Below are 23,638 nucleotides of genomic sequence, written 5' to 3'. Positions count from 1 at the left end.
GGAGGCTTTTAATGTGTTTCCAAGACAGTTCTTCCAGGGCCTACTGCATAGGTGGTGATCGGATAGCTCCCGGTTATCTTCCTGTTGTATACTTAGAGACTGGCTGAGCATAGCATACATACCTTTCAAAAGGACAGGAGATTTACTAGAGCTCTTCCTTAAAAATATTTGAATTTAATGGGAAAGAAAATACTGGAAAAGCCACATAACAGAACCCACTGTGCTATTAAAAGAAAAGCATCCTTTTTGTGGAGAAAAAACCCAGCAAAAGAGACAGAATATAAGTTTCCAGGGGAGAACCCCTTTTTTTTCCCCTCTAGATATTTTTTCTGTCTATAGATTTATTATGGGAATGTGCTCTTCCAAGCCTATCAATCAGTGCTGGAATGATAACATCTGTCTCTCCTCTTAGCAAATTCTCAGAGCAGGGGCCTTTGATTCCTTCGATGATAAAGGACTAATGATCACTTCTCGTTCAAAGTAGACACAGTACATCAATAAACTCAACTTTTCTACTGCTTTGGTAGGAGCCTCACAGATGGCTTTATTGTTCAGATAGCCACAGTGATAATTTGGCTGTCAGGATTGTGACACGGAAGGGCCGGATGGTGTCCCATATGCTGATTTGAGTGTGGGTTAAAATAGACACCACAAAAGTGAATAGAATGTATGATTACAGACAAATAGTGATGAGAAAATGTGTTTCTGGCAAATGGTTACATTTTCAGAGCGAACTATTAGGGAGAGATTCCTCTAGAATAAAGTTTCACGTTGTCAAATGTTTAAAAATGCAAAAAGTTTCTTTTAAGAAGGAGAAACTATTTTTGTCTCATGTGTTCTTGCCATTGGAGTTTTGTGTTTATTAAGGCCAAAATGAGGTACTGAGTTTTTCAACCAAAAGTATTTATTGAAATTGTTTTAGGATGACTTACTGATGTGGATTCCACACATTGCAGCTAAGAATGAACAAAATTGTCTATTTCAATTTACAGTGCAGTGATAAATAGTTTAAAGTATGCATACAAAATATCTATCGGTACTATAAATATATGCTTTTTCAGATTGGATGTGAGGCAAAATCTCAATAATTCAGAGGAGATAGATATTTTGCAGTATCAAGTGCATTAAGAACGTTGGATGTTTCAAAAAAATCATGTGTAAATATGCATGTCATTCTCATTTTGGAGAAGTCTTGCTGGTTATGAAATATTTAATATTGGCCTCAGTTGCAAGAGCTTGGATTAGCATTTGTAGATCTCTTCCAAGTGCTTAGAACAGTATTCTTCATATAGTAAGTGCTCAGTCAATACCATAGATTGAGCACCAAAGGAAAATTGGTTCATGAAAAACAAACACACACAAAACAACTTATGACTCAAAAGCTTTGTGGGTCATGAGATTCCAAACTCTGATAGTGGTAATTTTTTTACCACTTTCTCCTATTTTCTAAGAATTTTTTTCTTATTCTCTTAAAGAGGAAAAAAATGAATTTCTATTTAAGGAACAGTGGCGCTAAACAAATATTTCTCTCTCTTTGCTGTTCTTTAATACTAGCCCTGCATTTCAAGTCTAATTGTTCTTCCGAATAACTTCTTTGACTAGATTCTAGACTATAAAATCACTGGGGGCAGGGAATATTTCTAACAACTCTCTTGTACTGTCTTAGTGCTTACTTAGTACAGTGCTCGGGACACAGTAAACACTCAGTATATATGATTGATTGACTGACTGTTCAATTAATCAGTGATATATATTGAGCAATTACCATGAGAAACATTGTAATCGGTCAATCAAGGGTATTTATTAAGCAGAGCAGAGCACCCTTTGGAGAATACAATATATTAGATTTGGCAGACATGGGCCCTGCCTTCACAGAGTTTATAGACTAGAGGGGGAGACAGACATTGAAATTAGATTACAGGTAAGGGAAGCAGCAGAATACAAAAATATGTCCATAAGTGCTGTTTATCCCCCCTCCAAGCCCCACAGCATTTACTCATTCATTCATTCATTCATTCATATTTATTGAGCACTTACTGTGTGCACAGTACTAAGCACTTGGGAGAGTATAAGAGAACAAGAAGCAGTCACATTATATCTGTAATTTTATATTAATGTCTGACTCTCTCCACCTTCCCAAGAATGTAAGCTTATTGTGGGCAGGGGATGTGTCTGTTTATTGTTGTGTTGTACTCTCCTAAGTGCTTAGTAGAAAGCTCTGCACACAGTAAGAGCTCAGTGAATACAAATGAATAAGTGCTGTGGGACTGGGGATGAGAGGGAATCAAAGTGCTGAGAGTATAGATCCAAGTGCCCGGAAGATGTGGAAGTGAAGAGATTGTCACTATTTGTTGCTGATTTGTACTTCCCAAGCGCTTAGTACATTGCTCTGCACATAGTAAGTGCTCAATAAATACCACTGAATGAATGAAGGAGAATAGGCTGTGGAAATGAGAAGTTAGAAAAGACCTCAACATCCCAAACTGTTGGATAAGTGAGGGCATCAGAACCCACCATTTGAGTTTGTTGACTTCTTTTTTACCTTTCAAAATTCACTGGCAAAATTATCAGGTTTAAAATCCTACTTTTTTAGGCTTTTCTGTCTACTTCTCCTTCTGTCAATTGAACACTCGGTTGTATAAAGTCTAGTAATATTTATGTTTCTCTATTCCAAAGAAAGGGAATTGGCTGCATAAGAACTCAATGCCATAAGAATGCATTATGATCTCAGAATAATTTGCTTGTTAGGGTTGTTAAAGTGCTAATGTTCATGTGAGAAGCAACCAGGTCTAGAGGAAAGAGCACAGTTCTAGGAGCCAGGAAACCTGTGTTCTAATTCTGGTCCCTCCACTTCCCTGCCTTGGGCAAGTCACTTAATTTCTCTGGGCCTCATTTCCTCATCTTCTTTTGAAGAGCCCCATGTGGGACATCCGACTGTGTCTTAACCTGATTTTATTGCAACAACTCCAGTCTCTTGTGCAAAGTACACCCTTAACAAATATATTATCATTGGTATTGTTTTTATTATTATTATTATTAGATTTAGGGCCCTTAGCTTTCTACCAGATGTAGAATTTACATAATGGTCCTGGACTTGCATTCAATTCATATGCAGAGCACTCAACTGAAAGTGATTCACAGAGTTAAGATTGAATCTGAATCCTTAAAGGCTTTGTCAAATGCATTTATAGTTTATCATGTAACAAAAATCACTGTTTGAAAACTGGGAAGAACTGGATTAGTATGATGGACCGTAACAGGCTTTTTGACATTATCACATTCTCCCTCGTAAATAATACATGTACCAAAATATGCACTGGCTTGATAAGACTCTATAATTCTGATAATTTTGCTGTGGGCTCCTGGATAAATAGTTTGTAGGAAAAATATTCTAAATCTAGTTGATCCCTAGTACTTCAAATTCTTGTTATATCACTATGTAAACATTCTATTTGCTTCCATTCCAAAATTTAAGTTATTTTGACAGTATATTACAGTATATTGTACAATGATACATATTGAGTATTCGGGTGCCAAGTGATTGACTAGGTATACTTTTTTTTTTTTTTTTTTCAGATAATCACCAGGCCCATGATCTGTTTGTATCTAGTCCATATTTGATAGATGAGGAAACTGGGGCCCAAAATGTCTAAATGACTTGCCCGAGGTGACCCAGAAGGCCAATAACAGAAATGGGACTAGAATCTAGGTCTTCAGTCAATAATAATTATTGAGCATTTACTGTGGGCAGAGCACTGTTCTAAGTGCTTGAAAGAGTACAACAGAATTAGCAGACACGTTCCCTGACCATAACGATCTTACAATCTAAAAGGAACTAAACGTCAGTATACAGGCCTGTGATTTTTTAAATTTCCTTTTCCATTTAGCAGACTTCATGTTCAAGTCAAATGAACTCCCCAAAGGATTGCTCTTCCTAATACTGTTTGGGTTGGCACTTCCCTTTCTGGGAAACTCCATACATATACTTTCCTCCTCTATCCTTCCTCAACCCTACTATATGTCGTGGACAGGGAACCTGTGTCTTCCCAGGGAAGGGAGCCTGAGGATTCTGGAGTGAGTGTGAGAATACAGGAATTGTCCTGGGAAAACATCTTAGCTCAGTGTATCTCAGATGGTGTGAGTGATATCATCACATTATACTGAATGCCTGATTTAAAATATGGCAGATAATATTTACCTTCTCGCCCAGTGTTTGTGAAGACCATCGTATCTCTCCATGCCATAAGGTGATTTGAATTTCCAGTTCCTTTCATCCAATAACAGAAAATATAAACACAAACTGCAAGAAAGGCCGGTAATTAACTACTCAGTCTGTCAATCAATCAATCAAATTTATTGAGCACTTCAAAAGTACAATTCAGCAATAAAGAGAAACAATGATAATGTTTGTATTTGCTAAGCGCTTACTATGTGCTGAGCACTATTCTAAATGCTGGGGTAGATATAGGGTAATCAGGTTGTCCCTCGTGAGGCTCACAGTCTTAATTCCCATTTTAGAGATGAGGTAACTGAGGCCAAGATAAATTAAGTGACTTGCCCTCAGTAACAGAGCTGCCGAGTGGCAGAGCTGGGATTCGAACCCATGACCTCAGACTCCCAAGCTCGGGCTCTTTCCACTGAGCCACACTGCTTCTCTATCCCTGTCCACGATGGGCTCACAGTCTAGAAGGGGAAAGACGGACATCTAAAAAATTAAACAGGCATCAATTGCATCTATAGAAATAAATAGAATTATAGGTATATACACATCAAAACAAGTAAACAGGCATTAATGTAAATAAATAGATTTATAGATATGTACATATATACACAACTGTTGTGGGGTGGGGAGGGGTGTAGAGCAAAGGGAGCAAGTCAGGGCGATGGAGAGAGGAAGGAGAGCTGAGGAAAAGGTGGGGCTTAGTCTGGGAAGACCTCTGGGAAGAAGTGAGCCTTCAGTACGGCTTTGAAGAGGAGAAGTGTAATTAGCAGATTTGAGGAGGGAGGGCATTCCAGGCCAGAGGTGGGACGTGGGCCAGAAGCTGATAGTGGAACAGGAGAGAACGAGGGACCCTGAGGAGGCTAGCGGTGGCAGAGGAGCGGAGTGTGCGGGCTGGGATGTACAAGGAGAGAAGGGACATGAGGTAGGAGAGGGGCAAGGGGATGGACAACTTTGAAGCCAACAGTGAGGAGTTTTTGCCCGATAAGAAAGTTGATAGGCAACCACTGGAGATTTTTGAGGAGGGGGCTGATATTCCCTGAACATTTCCATAGAAAGATAATACGGGCAGCAGAGTGAAGTATAGACTGAAGTGGAGAGAGAGAGAGAGAAGGTTTGGAAGTCAGAAAGAATGCTGAAGCAGTAATGCAGGTCAATCAGGTCAAGCCAAATGCAGTCAAAAACACTTCGTGGCTGGAATTATCCAGATTGCCCATTCTGATGGTCACTCTAGTGACTTAGAGAGCTTTCAAAGGATATCCTAGACTTCTATTGGCCTTCTGACTATCCAAGTGTTAGTGTACTGCTGTGTCTATAGAGATATTACCACAGTAGTCTACTCTTGTGCATAAGCACCTCTTTTTTGCCACCTGCCTTTCACGATTTTCATGTTTTTTCTAGCTGGAATCTTACCTTTTGGCTCCAGTCACAGTATATGATTTTATTCCTACAAGCTATTGTGTATAATATCGTGTGTACAGCTTCCCATGTTCAAAGTTACACCATTTCTCTTGAGAAAGACAAAATCGAGGCCATTACGAGCCCTGATAAGATCATTTTTAAGGGAAAGTAAATTGCCCATAAAACAGAAAGAATGAAAAGTAAAATAAATGGAAATCAACTATTATCTTCTCAAGCTGCAGTGTGTTTGAATGAGAAGTTATGAAGTAAATCTTGTAGCATCCATTTTCAACAAACCCAGAATGCTTTGTTGCCATATTGTATATATTTTATTATGCAAGCAGTTCAGTGTAGTTATAGTTTCGGTACAGCGCCGTGCGGCTCCACATGTCGAAATGCATGGAAATAAGCATTCAAACCATCATTTATGCGAATTTAATTTTCCTATATGAAACCTAGGAGGAAAATTACTATTTTACTATAAATTGAAATTGTACACATGCTTGGGGAAAATTAACTTTTCCATTCTCTCTCTCTTTTCCGGGTGCATTTTAAAATGAAAGCATTCCATTTTATTGGGCTGTTCACTTTCACTGTTGACAATCACGTTACCTTGCTCTTAGTTTTAATTTTCGGGATATATAGTTTATTTGTATACCCACTTTCTATGTGCTACGTATGTTTAATGAGATCATTGAAAGTGCCTCATTTAAGAGCTCCAATAGCTCCTGAAGGATACATTTAGACTTTCTGTGGCAAATGGTGTATGCACCAACATAGAACAAATGTTTTGTTTTCAGAAGATTTCCTCTGAGGTAAGGCAAGATTTAATAGAATGTACCATGGGGCTACGCAACCCTTTCATACTAACCGGATGTTGGTTTGGTTTTGACCCAGTTGAAGGGTTAAAAGTTCTGACCACGAGAATCGAGGCTGTGGATTTAAGTCCACAGCAATCCCAGGTATCTGTTCATTATCTCCAAATGAAGGAGCAGAGGAATAATCATCATAATCATAATTGTTTACTCTCTTTTGCTAACTGCTCCCTGTGAGCTAGGTGTGTACAAAGCACTGGAGTAGATATAACAAAAGTCGAAGGTTCTGGGTTCTAATCCTGCCTCCACCACTTGTCTGTTGTGTGAACTTGGCCAAGTCACTTCATTTCTTCGTGCCTCAGTGACTTCATCTCAAAAATGGGGATTGAGACTGTGATTCCTATGCGGGACAGGGATTGTGTCCAAACTGATTAACTTGTATCTACCCCAGAGTTTAGAACAGTGCTTGGCACGTAGTAAGCGCTTAACAAGTACAATTAATATTATTAGCAAACTTTCACTGCCTTCTTTGCTTTTATCCCTATCAAGTAAGGAAGATCCATGCTGAACTTATTTGAGCATTATACTTTCACATATCTTTTTGAAAGGATTTAGTATGATATCCGTTAAATCATTGAACAATTTGGTCAAAGGTTTGGCTTTATACCATAATTAGGACACTGAATGGCTACCACTTGCATTGTTGGTTTTATTATATCAACAATAGGAGTTCTCTTGGAGCCTAATTAGTGACAGCTTGTGTTTTAAACCATGAGTATTCCCATGTTACCTCCCCAAGGTCCTGAAAGTGATTGAGGGAGGGATCAGTTACCCTAATTACTTAGAGGCTTTAATTCAGCTCTTCTGCATCTGCCCTTTGTTTGGGCTGTAAATATTTCCATTTATATATCCTAAACGTGGGTACAATCAAGTACCAAGCAGGATAGCGTAAGTTGAATTCAAAGCTAAATAGGTAGTATTCACCCCTTTTCATTTGATTTTGAAATGTTATATTGGCCAAAGAGATTGCAGCTTCTTGGATAAGCAGGGGCGAGTGAGTCTCAGAGATGGAGCATGCTGTAGGTCAGATATGCTCTCTGCAGATGACGCACCTGTATTTCACAGATGTCAGTCGGTCATACCTCAAAAAAGGTTTTCCAAAAACTGTATTTTTGTTTTACAGCTATTCCTTTTCTATCGTTATTTTTGTTTTCCATTTCAGAAGCTCCATTAATATTATTTTAATGGTCTAAATACCTAATCATTCCTTTCTTTCTTAATGAGCCTTCTGCAGATCCACAGTACGTTTGATGGAGCAGTGACTTTGGCTGGCAATCAAATGAATGTTAAAATGCTTTTCAAATTTTATACTGACTAGCAGGATATTAGCATTTTTCAATGCTATTTTCACTTATAATTGTTTATTTATCCCAAAGCTTTAACGATGGTTCATTTAGGTTCATAATGGTGAGTGCTGCAGATTGACTTCTACCAGTTCTTCAGTATACTTTTTTTTCTGAAATTTATATAATTCATGATGATAATAATATTTTGGCATTTGTTAAGTACATACTCTATACCAGGCACTGTTCTAATTACTGGGGTAGATAAAAGCAAATCAGGTTGGATACAGTCCCGCATGGGGCTTCATCATCTTAAACCTCATTTTACAGAGGCAGGAACTGAGGCACAAAGAAGTTAAGTGACTTGCCAACTGTCACTAAGGAGATGAGTGGTGGAGCCAGAATTAGAACTCAGATCCTTCTGACTCCCAGACTTGTGCTTTATAAAATTGGACCTTTAATTTGACAGAAGCTTTAACTGTGGACCAGCAATAACATCCTCTGAATTTTTTACTCAACATTGTTGTCAGATTACTCTTTTAGTAAAAACGTCTGTGCCAGCATGGAGTACCTAGTTTCCCAAACTTCTTATTGCAGTTGTATGATAAAGGGATAGGGAAATCCCACAATCTGTCATAAATTTTACTGCAGTATACCTATTTGAATAGATATTAAATCTGTTTTTGATTCTGCCTTGTTTTGGTAGTTTTTAGTCATTCTCTCCTTAGCAGATTTGTAAATAATCACTAAATTTCTCCTTATGCCTCTCTCTCTCTGTCTCTCTCTCTCTCTCTCTCTCTCTCCACTTCTGCATAAAAATTAATCAGAATATAATAATAATAATAGTATATGTTAAGCACCTACTATGTCCCAAGCACTGTTCTAAGCACTGCATCACTGTTCTAAGTTCGAGACATGCAATCAATGTGTCATTTTTAGTTTGTACACTCTCTCTTAAAGGTATCAGAGATGGATAATAAAAGTTACAGAAAGCTAGTTTCTGCAGATCTAGAGAAGAATCATTATTTTTTCTAGTGTTTGCTGGACCTGGAAGGAAACTACCAAACTTTTTTTTTCCTTTTTCAGTAAACTCATGATTGAGATTGGAGCCACATCTTAATCTTTCAAATTCCCTAGGTTAGGCCAACCCCAAAGTCCTGAGTTAAGAGTTTATGGTGATCTAAAATGATGAGAAACCATAATAGGCTCAAATGTGCCCTAAAATAATCTGAATGCAATATTACCCAGTTATTTAAAATAGAACCTGTGAGCCCATCAAAGGGCAGGGACTGTCTCCACCTGTTAACGATTTGTACATTCCAAGTGCTTAGTACAGTGCTCTGCACGTAGTAAGCACCCAATAAATGTTATTGAATGAATGATTTGGGGACTGTGAAAACACATGACGTGCAAGCAATGAGTTTAAAACTTAATGAAGAGATTCCTCCAGTAAACCAAATCATCTCAGGAAAAAATGAAATGTGATCTTCATTTAACCTTCAAACATAGAAGATGCTGTTGATGATTTGGGGAAGAAAACACTACTGAGAAAAACACTGTCACACCTGCATGATAGCTTTTCATTTGTTTTTCTCCTTCAAAAATCGTAGATACAGTAATAATGAATACAATAAGTTTTCAGTGTGCTCATTTGGAAAAGCAGTCATTACTTCACAAACAAAGGACTCTTCTGATTACAAGGATAATTCATAATAATAGAAGCTAATCCTCTGCTGATGTTGTTGAATTGGAATCCAAATAAACTAAAACAATAGTTGTCCAAACAAGTCTGAATTTTTCCCTCCTTCATCGTAATGGTGGATTAATTCAATATAACTTTATTCATTTATTGAATGCCAACCTACTGAGGGTTTTATATCTAAACAGCACAGAATTTCAGATAATAATAATGATATTGGTATTTGTTAAGCGCTTACTATGTGCAGAGCACTGTTCTAAGCACTGGGGTAGATACAGGGTAATCAGGTTGTCCCACGTGAGGCTCACAGTCTTCATCCCCATTTTACAGATGAGGGATCTGAGGTACCAAGAAGTGAAGTGACTTGCCCATAGTCACACAGCTGCCAAGTGGTAGAGCCGGAATTCAAACCCATGACTTCTGATTCCCAAGCCCGGGCTCTTTCCACTGAACTACACTCCTTCTCTTGGCAAGTCCTTAACATAGCAAGTCCTTAACCAGTACCACAGTATTAGTGATGATGACAAAGTATTCAAATGTCCAAGGGCGATATTATGAACATGCAAGCAAATATCAAGAGACACAAAGACCATGTGTTGAGGATGTGGTCTCACAAGGCAGTACATTAGTTGGTATTTGTTTAGCACCTACTTTGTGTCAAGGACAGTTCTAAGCTCTGGGGTAGATACAAGGAAATCAGATTGTCCCACGTCACGATCTTCATCCCCATTTTACAAATGAGGTAACTGAGTCACAGAGAAGTTGTGACTTACCCATGGACACACAGCTGACAAGCGGTGGAGCTGGGATCGAACCCATGACCTCTGACTCCCAGGCATGTGCTCTTTCCACTAAACCACGCTGTTACATGAGGCAGGAGATTTAGCAAGGTTACCTGAGTGAGTCTCAGGGGGCAGGAAAAAGCCAAGGTTTCTGCTTCCAAATTTAAAGGGATCTGCTGAACTAGCTAATAGGAAAACCTGCCCTGTGATCGGGGGAAATAGAGGCTTTTGGCTTGCGGGAATATACCTCCCGGCAGCTTGGGCTGTAAGGATACGTTTTCTATAATTGCTTAATCTCAGGTTCACCACCAATAGAAGCCTGCATATTCTCACAATCAACTCCTGGCCACAACATCCTCATTTTCAGTCCATTCTTATTAGAGAAGCAGTGTGGCTCTTGGAAAGAGCGCAGGCTTGGGAGTCAGAGGTCACAGGATTGTATCCCGGCTGTGCTACTTGTCAGCTGTGTGACTGTGGGCAAGTCACTTCACTTATCTGTGCCTCAGTTACTTCATCTGTCAAATGGGTCTGAAGACTGTGAGCCTCACGTGGGACAACCTAATTACCCTGTATCTCCCCAGCGCTTAGAACAATACTCTGCACATAGTAAGTGTTTCCCAAATACCAACATTATTATTAACATTATTATATTATACCAAATTCTTTATATTACAGATGTGATCTGGTCCCATTCTTCCAGGTTCCCTGTCAAACTCAGTGTCTGAGTGGAACTTTTTATTTAACAACTATCCAGGTATAATAGTGATAACTTGCTAGAAACTTGCCATAATTATAGCTGGATGTGTACTAAGCAGCGGGGTTCAGTGGAAGGAGCCCGGGCTTGGGAGTCAGAGGTCATGGGTTCAAATCCCGGCTCTGCCACTTGGCAGCTGTGTGACGGTGGGCAAGTCACTTCACTTCTCTGTGCCTCAGTTCCCTCATCTGTAGAATGGGGATAAAGACTGTGAGCCTCATGTGGGACAATCTGATTACCCTGTATCTATCCCAGCATTTAGAACAGTGCTCTGCACATAGGAAGCACTTAAATACCAACATTATTATTATTATTATTATTAATAATGGGTATTAAGCCAATAACTAGTCAGTCAGTGGCATTTATTGAGTACCAGCTCAGAACAAAAGATCGTACTAATTTCTTGGCAGATCACAGCAATAGTAAAAACAAACAAACAAACAAAAAACCATATTCCCTGTTTTGCTTCAGTGTATCATGGTGGAAAGAAGTGTCTGAACCTGAAGTCTAATCCAATAATAATAATAATAATAATAATCATAGTATTTGTTAAGCTCTTACTATGTGTCAAGCATACCAGGAAACCTCTATGTGTGGGAAGGAGCAAGATGTAGTGGGAAAAGCATAGGCATGGGTGTCAAAATAATAATAATTGTAGTATCTGGTAAGTGCTTACTATGTGCCAAGCACTGTGCTAAGCTCTGGGGTAGATACAAACAAATCAGATTGGACACAGTCCCTGCCTCACCTGGGGCTCTCAGTCCTAATTCCCATTTTACAGATGAGGTGACTGAGGCCCGGAGAAGTGAAGTGACTTGCCCAGGGTCATGCAGCAGACATGTGGCAGAGCTGGTATTAGCTGGAATGACCTGCTGACTCCCAGGCCCGTGCTCTATCTACCACGCCATGCTGCTTTGATCGTAATCCTGATTTCACCACTTGCCTGGTGGCTGACTTAATTCCTCAGTGCCTCAGTTTCCTCTACTGTAAAATGGGAATTTGATACCTTTTTTCCCCACCTACTTAGACTGTGAGTCCCATGTGGGACAGGAACTGGGTTCAACTTGACTGATTTGTATATACCCAGCATTTTGAACAATGCCTGACCCACAATAATGTCTCAGTGGAAAGAGCCAGGGTTTAGGAGTCAGAGGTCATGGGTTCTAATCCCAGCTCCTCCACTTGTCAGCTGTGTGACTTTGGGTAAGTCACTTGACTTCTAGGTGCCTCAGTTACCTCATCTGTAAAATGGGGATTAAGACTGTGAGCCTCACTTGGGACAATCTTGTATCGATCCCAGTGTTTAGAACAGTGATTGGCACATTGTAAGCGCTTAACAAATACCAATATTCTTAACAAATACCATTAGAAAAAAAAATATGGTTCCAAGTGTGAGGGAAGATGCAAGTTAATCAGGTTGGATATAGTATCTTAAGTGCATTCAGTTGTTTTGCGGTAAATCGTCTGCACAGGTAGTCAAAAAGGGATCTCAAATAAGGTCAAATGACTGAATTGTGGTTTTTAAGTTAAAAATGATACTTTCCATCAACTCTTCAAATGACTGTGGATGAATGGAAAATAGGAAAGACAATTAGAAGTGGAGTCCCGGGGAAAGGCAACTATATTAAAAATTTCGGGAATAGATGTTAAAGAGTGTTGAAATAAAATTACTGCTGAAAGGGATCCAAAGGGCCTCTTTGATCACACCAAACTCCTGCCTTAATCAGTTAATGAAGTTCACTGAGTGCTTACCATATGCATTCCCCGCTTCTAGACTGTGAGCCTGTTGTTGGGCAGGGATTTTCTCTATTCACTGTACTTTCCAAATGCTTAATACTCTTCACACAGTAAGCGCTCAGTAAATACGATTGAATGAATGAATGAAAGGGCCTGGGAGTAAGAAGGACTTGGGTTCTAATTCCCACTCTACCACTTGTCTGCTCTGTGACCTTGAGCGCGTCACTTCACTTTTCTGTGCCTCCTAATGTAAAATTGGGATTAAGACTGTGAACCCCATGTGGGACAGGGATTGGGTCCAACCTCATCACCTTGTGTCTACTCCAGCTCTTAGTACAGCACCTGACAAATAGTAAGTCCTTAAATATAACAATTATCATTATTATTGTTATTATTCATAATATAACTAAATACATAAACACCGTGCGGCTGGAGGGGTGAATAAAGGGTGCAAATATAAGTGCAAAGGCAAATGCATTTTCCAACCCGCTGGACATCCTGAGATTTTTATAGTTCTAACCATGCCTCTCATGTGGATAGAAAAGAAATCTATTGTTTTCCATTAACACCTCTGCAAGAGGTCTGCTAACAACTGCTAACAGATATTTGTTTAACTTAATTGAGTGAAAATGGGAAACATAGAACCCGAATCATAAAACTGGGGAAGGCTTCAGGAAGACAATATAGTCCACAAAACCCAAACAGGCCTCTCCTTAAACAAGACAAATGGGCTTCTATGCTCGTATTAAAATCTCTAAGGAAAGATATTTGTCTGTAAAGCAGTCTTAATATTCAGACAACATAGCGGTATGAGAGTTTTCAAAAGATAAGTACTTGTTTGCTTTAAATCTATTTTTTAAATTTAATATTTTATAAGTAACGCTGTGCTTTCCTGTGGTGAAGATATTCAAAATGATTGAATGGTTTAGGGGTTTCTCGTGGTAGAAAAATAACTTAAATGCACTGTTTTGTAACTGGCTTTTTTTTCCTCTTATTTTAACAGTGCTACCTAGCCATACGTGTGGAAATCCTGGGGAAATACTTAAAGGAGTCCTCCATGGATCAAGATTCAATATCGGAGACAAAATTCGATACAGCTGTCTCTCAGGATACATCTTGGAAGGCCATGCTATGTTGACCTGCATAGTTAGTCCCGGAAACGGTGCATCGTGGGATTTTCCTGCTCCATTTTGCAGAGGTATAAAAATGCATAAAAATATTGAGGAAAACGTGGGGTAAACTAAGAGATTATATTTGACTTTTTTATATAACAGTTTATAAAATAGTGTGTGTATTTGATAAAAGTAAAGGTGAGATTTTGCGATTACAATATTTTATTGACAGCAAAATGATTGTTAAATTTGTGGTTAAGACCTTGTGACTTCAGACAAACACTGGTGCCGTTTTCTGATATTATTAATCAATCAGTTGTATTAACTGAGTACTTACTCTGTGCATTGGAAGAGAAAAATAAAATTAATAGTCACAATTACTAGCAAGTACTTTACATTTTAGATTTTTGAGAGACAAGTCCTTTTCCTCAAGCCAATCCTCATCATCAATTCACTAGTTTATTCAGCGTATATGTCATCAATAAGTACTACATAGAGCCGGTCCGACACACTGAAATAGTGCAGAAGCACTTTATTATTTTTCAATGACCCAAGTAAGATCATAAACGACACATACTTAGGGAAATTGCATGGAAACTTGGGGACCAAGATGATTAATTGCTTTATGCAGCTTATAAGGTAGAGGCTTAAGGGAAGGGGGAAAAAAAATGAATCAAAGGTTTAATGTAAGAAAAATTGAAGATACCACAGCTGTGATATGCCATTCGACACTTGTCTTGAATGGATTCAATCGGAAAGAATTTCAGGGATTGGTGAGTACAACAGTTTTCCTAAACATGGGATTTTGCAAGAACACAAATCCTGTGTTTGAGGAGTACAGGTCAATCGTTGGTATTTATTGAGTGATTACTGTATGCAGACCTGTGTACTACGGGTTTTGGAAACTACAATACAGTAGAATTGATATATATCCAGAGCTTACAGTCTAGAGAGTAACGTCCAGCTAGAGAGCATGAGAACAGGGTGTATTACCTTTAAACCCAAAAGTCAGGTGGATGTGGATATCTTCTGAAGGAATAAGTCTCTATCCCTTATATTTAAACTCTCGTAGATACAGTCCAGTGTGCTATAACAACATTTTATTGAGAAACCAACAAATGTTTTGATGGCTGTCTCCCCCGCTTCTAGACAGTGATCCCATTATTGGGTAGGGGGGGATTGTCTTGCTTGGAGAAGCAGCGTGGCTCAGTGGAAAGAGCATGGGCTTTGGAGTCAGGGCTCATGAGTTCGAATCCCAGCTCTGCCACTTGTCAGCTGTGTGACTGTGGGCAAGTCACTTAACTTCTCTGGGCCTCAGTTCCCTCATCTGTAAAATGGGGATTAAGACTGTGAGCCCCACGTGGGACAACCTGATTCCCCTATGTCTACCCCAGCGCTTAGAACAGTGCTCGGCACATAGTAAGCGCTTAACAAATACCAACATTACTATTTGTTGCTGAATTGTACATTTGAAGCACTTAGTACAGTGGTCAGTACACAGTAAGTGCTCAGTAAATATGATTGAATGAATGAAAGAATATGTCAGGCACTGTTCTAAGCGCTGGAGTAGATAAAAGGTAATCAGGTTGGACACAGTCCGTGTCCCACATAGGGTTCCCAGTCTTAATCTCCATTCTACAGATGTTAACTGAGGCCCAGAGAAGTGAAGTGACTTGCCCAAGGTCACACAGCAAACCGGTGACAGAACTGGGATTAGAACCCAGAGAAGCAGCATGGCTCAGTGGAAAGAGCCGGGGCTTGGGAATCAGTGATCATGGGTTCAAATCCTGGCTCTGCCACTTGTCAGCTGTTTGACTGTGGGCAAGTCACTTCACTTCTCTGGGCCTCAGTTCCCTCATCTGGAAAATGGGGATGAAGACTGTGAGCCTCACGTGGGACAACCTGGTTACCCTGTATCTACTCCAGCGCTAAGAACAGTGCTCTGCACATAGTAAGTACTTAACAAATACCAACATCATTATTACTATTATTAACCCAGGTTCTTCTGACTCCAAGGCCCGTACTCTATCCACCACACCAAACTACTCTCCGCACACGAAGCTGCTATTTACTAAGCACTTACCATATGCAACTTTTCTGTCTATCTTTAGATGGATGCAGCCTCTATCCCTGATCATATTAACGTTGCCATAAATCTAATATACACAGAATGGTGGATGAGCGTTTTGTTTTACTGAGTTAACCAATTTCATTAACTTAGGTACAGAAGTGTACTATTTTTAGATTGAAACAACAGTTCATTATAAAGCCACTAAAGAATCATTAGCTCTTTCAGAAATACCTTTAATAAGGCATACTAAATAATATATGCCCATGGTTCATTTAGAGCTGTCTAAAGATGCCATTTTCTTTAATTCATAAGCCTTACATAATGTGACTAGAAATGACAGGATGTCACTTGCTGAGGTTTTATGAAACGTCAGTCAAGGTTTTTTTAATTGCAGCTATTCTGCTGTTACTGATGAAGGGAGCAAATAAAGAACTGGAGTAATGTAGCTAGAAGAAAAATTGTGTTTTTTTTTTTTTTTTATGGTTGACTATAAATTTTGTAATATTTAAAATTCAGCTGTGTTTTTATCAGCTGGGTTACAGAAGTAATATTGTAAAATGAATCGAATGCATCTTAAACGATCTGTCAAATCAGGACCTTGCAATGGAAAGCAATATTGAATGGAACAGCTTTGATACTGTGAATCCTGTTTTAAAATTAAATTTAAGGGGTTTAGATTAAATTGGTTTGAAGTACATTTTAACCTACTGGGAAATAAACACATAAAAGTGAAGCCTTATTATAATGACTATAACTTGATGAATGTTTTAAAGGTAAGATGTAGTATCCCAAAAGTCTTTTCCTGTAAAGGACTGACTATTCAGCATAAAAAAGCCCCTAAATTTTATTGATCAGTCAGTGAATTGCATTTATTAATACATTCAGAGAAAACATGGATCTCTCCCTCCTACTTATCCTCTCTAATGTCCCTCAGTGTCTCTCTTCTCAAGCTGCCTTGTCTCGTCTTATACCGTCGAGTCGTTTCCGACCCATAGCGACACCACGGGCACGTCTCTCCAAAACGCCCCGCTCTCTGTCTGCAATCGTTCTGGTAGTGGATCCAGACAGTCTGCTTGGTAAAAATATGGAAGTGGTTTACCATTGCCATTTTCCTCGCAGTCAGCTCAAGTCTCCCCCCTCGGCTATCTCCCGTGCCACTGCTGCCCAGCACGGGGGAGTTTTGACTTGTAGCAGCTGGCCTTCCACTCGCTAGCCACTGCCCGAGCTAGGAATGGAATGGACAGGCCTCTGCTTGACTCTCTCTCCTTTAGTCGTAGCTGGTAGAGGACTGGAAACACTCCAGGTGCGACCCTGAGAGGGTCAAGCTCCTTTATTCAATTTAATTTTGTCTCTTATGCTGGCTACTCTTTCTCCCCCGTCTCTTCCCTGGAACCCTCTTCCACCTCAGATCCGGTGGACCACTGCTCTTCCATGTTCAAAGCCCTTTTGAAATCATATTACCTCTAGAGAGCTTTCCCTGATTAACCTGTCACCTCTCTACCCTATTTCCCCCAAACTGCCCCCAGCCACTTCTACATCCCCTGCATACTTGCTGTGTTTAGTACAGTGTCTGGCATATAGTAAGCACTTTGTCTTGTCTTGTACTGTTGAGTCAACTCGGACCCATAACAACTCCAGGGACACATCTCTACCAGAACACCCCCTTCTCCATCTGCAATCAATCTGGTAGTGGATCCATAGAGTTTTCTTGGTAAAAATATGGAAATGGTTAACCATTGTCTTCCTCAGTAAGGACTTTACAAATATCATAATAATAATTGTCATTATTATTATTAATTATTATTATTATTACTATTATTACTCAGGCTTCTGCTACCATAGAGAAGCAACATGGCTCAGTGGAAAGAGCCTGGGCTTGGGAGTCAGAGGTCATGGGTTCTAATCCCGGCTCCGCTGCTGCCAGCTGTAAGACTTTGGGCAAGTCACTTAACTTCTCTGGGCCTCAGTTCCCTCATCTGTAAAATGGAGATTAAAAACTGTGAGCCCCCGTGGGACAACCTGATCGCCTTTTATCCTCCCAGGGCTTAAAACAGTGCTTTGCACATAGTAAGCACTTAACAAACACCATCTTTATTACTTCAGTACACAGTTTTTTACTCTATTACTTCCTCTTATCTGTAATTTATCCTGGTACATATGTCCCCTTTAAGACTGAAAGCTCCTGGTAATGTGTCTGTCAACTCTGTGGTATTATACTCTCGCAAGCAATTAGTACAGTGCTCTGCACATAGTAAGTGCTCAATAAATACAATTGATTCATTTTGGTGTCTGTCTCCCATGCTAGATTGTAACTTTCTTGAGAGCAGTGGTCTATGAATTCTGTTATTCTCCCCGCAGTGTATATTATGGGGCTCGGCTCATAGGAGGTGCAAGGTAAATAATAATGATAATAATAATAATGTTGGTATTTGTTAAGCGCTTACTATGTGCAGAGCACTGTTCTAAGCGCTGGGGTAGATACAGGGTAATCAGGTTGTCCCACGTGAGGCTCACAGTCTTCATCCCCATTTTCCAGATGAGGTAACTGAGGCCCAGAGAAGTTAAGTGACTTGTCCACAGTCACACAGCTGACAAGCAGCAGAGCCTGGATTCGAATCCATGACCTCTGATTCCCAAGCCCGGGCTCTTTCCACTGAGTCACGCTTGCGACCGACTGACTGATTGAGGATACTATAGCACTGAAAGATGCGATCCTTACATTTGTAATCTACCACTGGGGATATGGAAAATACTTTTAAATAGAAGTTAAAAGAGAGTGTGAAGGTGGCTATGTGGACGGTTAAGTGTGTAAGTAGTAAAATATGCAGGTCTAAGATGTATGGAAGGTACTCTAATAATAATAATAATAATAATAATGTTGGTATTTGTTAAACGCTTACTATGTGCCGAGCACTGTTCTAAGCGCTGGGGTAGACACGGGAATCAGGATGTCCCACGTGGGGCTCACAGTCTTAATCCCCATTTTACAGATGAGGTAACTGAGGCACAGAGAAGTTAAGTGACTTGCCCACAGTCACACAGCTGACAAGTGGCAGAACTGGGATTCAAACTCATGACCTCTGACTCCAAAGCCCGTGCTCTTTCCACTGAGCCACGCTGCTTCTCTAAGTGGCATGAGTGTACTGTGGCCAAGCTAGCGGGAGGAAAATGAGCCTGGGGAGAAGAAAGATGAATCGGTGAGATTTCAGAAAGTCTTTGAGGATGGAAGAGCTGTGGTGGGGAAGCAGCGTGGCTTAGTCGAAAAAACATGAGCTTGGGAATCAGAGGCCATGGGTTCTAATCTTGCCTTTGCAACTTGTCAGCTGTGTGACTTTGGGCAAGTCGTTTCACTTCGTTGTGCCTCAGTTACCTCGTCTGTAAAATGGGTATTTATATTGTGAGCCCCACGTGGGATGACCTGATTACCTTGTATCTACCCCAGTGCTTAGAACAATGCTTGGCACTTTTAGTAAGCACTTAACAAATGCCATTATTACTATTATCATTATTATTATTATCATTATTATTATCTCTCTGGCTGCTCATTCTCAACCTCTTTCACAGGCTTATTCCCCTTACTGTGGGAGTCCCTCAAGGTACAGTTCCGGGTCCCCTTCTATTCTCCATCTAAACTCGCTCCCTTGGATAACTCATTTCATTCATTCATTCATTCAATAGAATTTATTGAGCTCTTACTATTTGCAGAGCACTGTACTAAGCGCTTGGAATGTATAAATGGGCAACAGATAGAGACAGTCTCTGTCCTTTGATGGGCTTACAGTCTAATGGGGGAGACAAGAACAATGGCAATAAATAGAGTCAAGGGGAAGAACATCTCATCTCCCATTACTTCAACTTCTATCTCTATGTGTATGATTGCCAAATCTGCATCTCCAACCCTGAACTCTCTCATTCTCTGCAGTCTCGCATTTCCTTCTGGCTTCAGGACATCCCTACTTGCAAGTCCCACTGACACCTCAAACTCAATATGTCCAAAACAGAAGTCTTTATCTTCCCACCTAAACCCTGTGGTCCCTCTGAATTTCCTGACACTTTAGATTACACACCATCCTCATTGTCTCTCAAGCCCATTACCTTGACATTATTCCCAACTCATATCTCTCATTCAACCCACATAATCTGTCACCAGATCCCATTGGTTCAACATTTACAGTATTCCTAAAATCTTCCCTTTTCTTTCTATCCAAACTGCTACACTGTAAATGCAAGCACTTATTCTATCCCATATTGATTACTTCATTGGCCTCCTTGCTGACCTCCCTGCCTCCTGTCTCTCCTCACTCCAGTCCTGACTTTGCTTTGCTGCCAGGATCGTTTTTCTACAAAAATATTCAGTCCATGTTTTCCCACTTCTCAAGAAACTGCGATGGTTGTCCATTCACCCCCTCATCCAACAGAAACTACTCACTAACGACTTTAATGCACGCAAACACCTTACCCCCTTATATCCCCCTGATTTACTACCACAACCCAATACCCACTTCGCTTTCCTAATCCCAACCTACTAACTGTACTTCGATCTTGCCTATCGCACCACCTATCTCCCATCTACGTCCAGCCTCCGGCTTGGAACATCCTCACTCTTTGTAGCTGATGAACTATCACTCGCTCTTCCTTTAAAAGGCTTCCCGAAGGCATATATCTCTAAGAGCCCTTTCCAGTCTAAACCCTCATTTCCTCTTCTCCCACTCCCTTAGGCATCACCCTTATATTTAGATCTATACCCTTTATTCACCCCACCCTCAGCCTAACTGCACACAGATCCCTATCTGTAATTTTTTTTTTTTTAATGTTAACGTCTGCCTTCCCATCTAGACTGTAACCTCGTTGTGGGCGTGGAGCATGTCTACCAACTCTCTTAGAATGTACTTTCCTGAGTGCACAGTATGCACTCAATAAATATGATTGATTGGTCTGGTGGATTCGAAGAGTTATTGAGTTTCAGTCAAGAGAAGGGCCTAAGCAAGGCATATGCAACTTGCAATTAGTCATTTTCCATTTGTAGAAATGAATCTTTTCATAACTCTAGTCATTTTTATACACTCTACTTTTCCTGGAAAGCGCAATAAAATATTAATTACAATGCAAAATCCTTAGTATGGACCAATTCAGCTTTGCAATCTCGGGTTTATACCAGAGCCATGTTAATAACTGAGCTCTGTAAGATTTCCTTTAAATGATTCAGTGCAATGTTGACTTGGATGACAATCAAAATGAGATCATTCAATTTGTATCACTTTAGGTAATGGAGTCTCAGCCCGGTTTTCCTGAAACTTATTCTTTCCCTGAATAACTGAAGAAAGTATGATCTGAGAAACTGAAACCCCTATCATTTTTCAACTGGGGTCTTTGTCCACATTGAATTATAAAGGTCAACAATTCTTGAAAACTGCTGCCTTAGTCATTAAAATAGATAGTACTGTAATTGTATTAATTAGAATAATTTTCCGGTGAAGTGCTACTGATAATCACAGATGTGCATTGCCTAAATCCATGAACCATTGTATATGGCTTTGAACAACGTAACCCAAGGGGAAAAAAAAGGAAAATAACCACAGTGTGGCAAACATTGAACATAGCACAGCAAGGATAAGTTTTTGTTGTGTATAATGTGGCTGGGGCTGGGAGTCTCTCACTGTTTCTTTTTTTTTTTCCCAGTCATATAGGAATTCATAGGTTGATTCACCACTAGTAAAATACAAATATGTAGGACTACTCTCTCCATATTCATATTATTATTGTACTAATGGTGAGAATGTAGATCGATAGACTGAATTTGATTCTGTTGCTTTTCTTAGAACACTTTAACACTGTGGCATTGGTAGAAATTTCCTAAAAGACCAATGGATAAGGCCTTAATTCCCTTATTTGGGCCTGAATCTCAGTGTCACTTTAATCTCACCACTGTCTTTGAGTCTATCAAAGGACACAGTTTTTGATTTGATTTTCATTTTCACCATCAGTAGTAGTATGATACTTAGGTGCTTACAGTGTCCCAAACACTGTACTCAGTGCTAGAATAGATACGAGATAATCAATTTGTACACAGTCTCTGTCCCAAATGGGGCTCACAGTCTAAGTAGGAGGGAGATTGATTTAATCCTCATTTTACTGATGAGGAAACTGAGGCACTGAGAAGTGAATTGCCAATGTCACCTAGCAGACAACTGGTGGATTCCCAGACTCTGTCCATAAGGCCACACTGCTTCTTTACCTTTGTCGTTGTACAAATGGACCATGGGAATGGAATCCAGTGACAGCATTTCTGACTATATCACCTATAGGACAGTCTAGACTGTAATAATAATAATAATAATGATGTTGGTATTTGTTAAGCGCTATGTGCCTAGCACTGCTTTAAGCGCTGGGATAGATACAAGGCCCACGTGGGGCTCACAGTTTTCATCCCCATTTTTACAGTTGAGGTCACTGAGGCCCATAGATGTTAAGTGTCTTGCCCAGGATCACACAGTTGACAAGTGGCGGGGCTGGGATTAGAACTCAGGATCTCCGACTCCCAAGCCCGGGCTCTTTCACTGAGCCATGCTGCTGCTCTGTAAGCTCATTGTGAGCAGGGAATGTGTCCCTTTATCGGTATAGCCTTCTGTCCCAAGTGCTTAGTATAGCTCTCTGAATCCAGTAAGCACTCAGTAAATACAATTGACTGACTGAATGACCGATGCCAATCTTCACTTGTTTGTAAGGGGTTTCCAAGTGTGGGCTGGCCTCTTTCAGTCTAATTGTCGGTCTGTGAAATGCTTTGCTGATGTGAGAAATGATTCTCACTCCTTTGTTTTATCAGTCTTAAAAGCAGCCTGGCATAGATGATTAGTTAAAGACACCAAATCATCAGTCATGCATTAAAAGCAACTTGGATCTCTTGAGCTAATATCTGTGTCCTTTGATGTTATTGTCCTTTCATATTTCCTCATTCTCTAAGAGTTTGTCAATCAACCATTAGGGTGGTTTAAATGTCATTTTGCTATATAGTAGCTTAGTGGGTTGTGAAACTGTGGGTTGTGAAAGTTTAGATCCCAACAGAAGCTGGTCAACATCTAGATAATATGTTGGCATTTGTTAAGTGCTTATTATGTGCTCAGCACTGTTCAAAGAGCTGGGGTAGATACAGAGTAATCAGGGTGTCCCACGTGGGGCTCTCAGTCTTAATCCCCATTTTACAGATGAGGGAACTGAGGCATAGAGAAGTTAAGCGACTTGCCCAAGGTCACACAGCTGACAATTAGCGGAGCCAGGATTCAAACCCATGACCTCTGACTCCCAAGCCCGCACTCTTTCCCCTGGTCCAAGCTGCTTCTCTGACTGTAAGCTTATGGTGGCCAAGAAATGTGTCTTCCAACTGCATTATATTGTGCTCTTCCAATCATTTGGTTCAGTGCTCTGCACACAGTAAGCACCCAATAAATACAATTGATTGACCGATCCCAAGATCTGGGGTGACACAGGAATGGTAGTGAAAGTTCTTGCTGTCAGGCGATGATACAGACATTAAGATTCTGCCTTTAAGATCTTGGATATCTTCAAGATTAATGTCTCTTGTTTGGTAAGTGAAAGTGTTGCTGTGGCAAGCTCATCTTTTGGTATATTCACATTTATAGCAGGTCGGCTATTGCTATTTAGATACCAATGCCATGTGGTTCAGTGACTTTTTTTTCACCATGTTTTC

At 40.0% G+C, this 23,638-nt stretch overlaps 1 protein-coding gene across 1 annotated transcript in view; it reads left to right on the top strand.

Moving 5' to 3' along the window:
* CSMD1 (CUB and Sushi multiple domains 1) overlaps nucleotides 1-23,638 on the top strand; it is a 1,410,881-nt gene that overhangs the window by 719,263 nt on the left and 667,980 nt on the right. The window contains exon 5 of the mRNA XM_029051790.2: nucleotides 13,754-13,948. Within this exon, the coding sequence (XP_028907623.1) occupies nucleotides 13,754-13,948 (195 nt within the window). The remainder of the gene's footprint in view (nucleotides 1-13,753; nucleotides 13,949-23,638) is intronic.

Source organism: Ornithorhynchus anatinus, chromosome X1 (genome assembly GCF_004115215.2).
Source record: "Ornithorhynchus anatinus isolate Pmale09 chromosome X1, mOrnAna1.pri.v4, whole genome shotgun sequence".
NCBI classification, from domain to species: Eukaryota; Metazoa; Chordata; class Mammalia; order Monotremata; family Ornithorhynchidae; genus Ornithorhynchus; species Ornithorhynchus anatinus.
The sequence above is the reverse complement of the archived record's forward strand: the minus strand, read 5'-3'. Positions and strand labels throughout refer to the sequence as shown.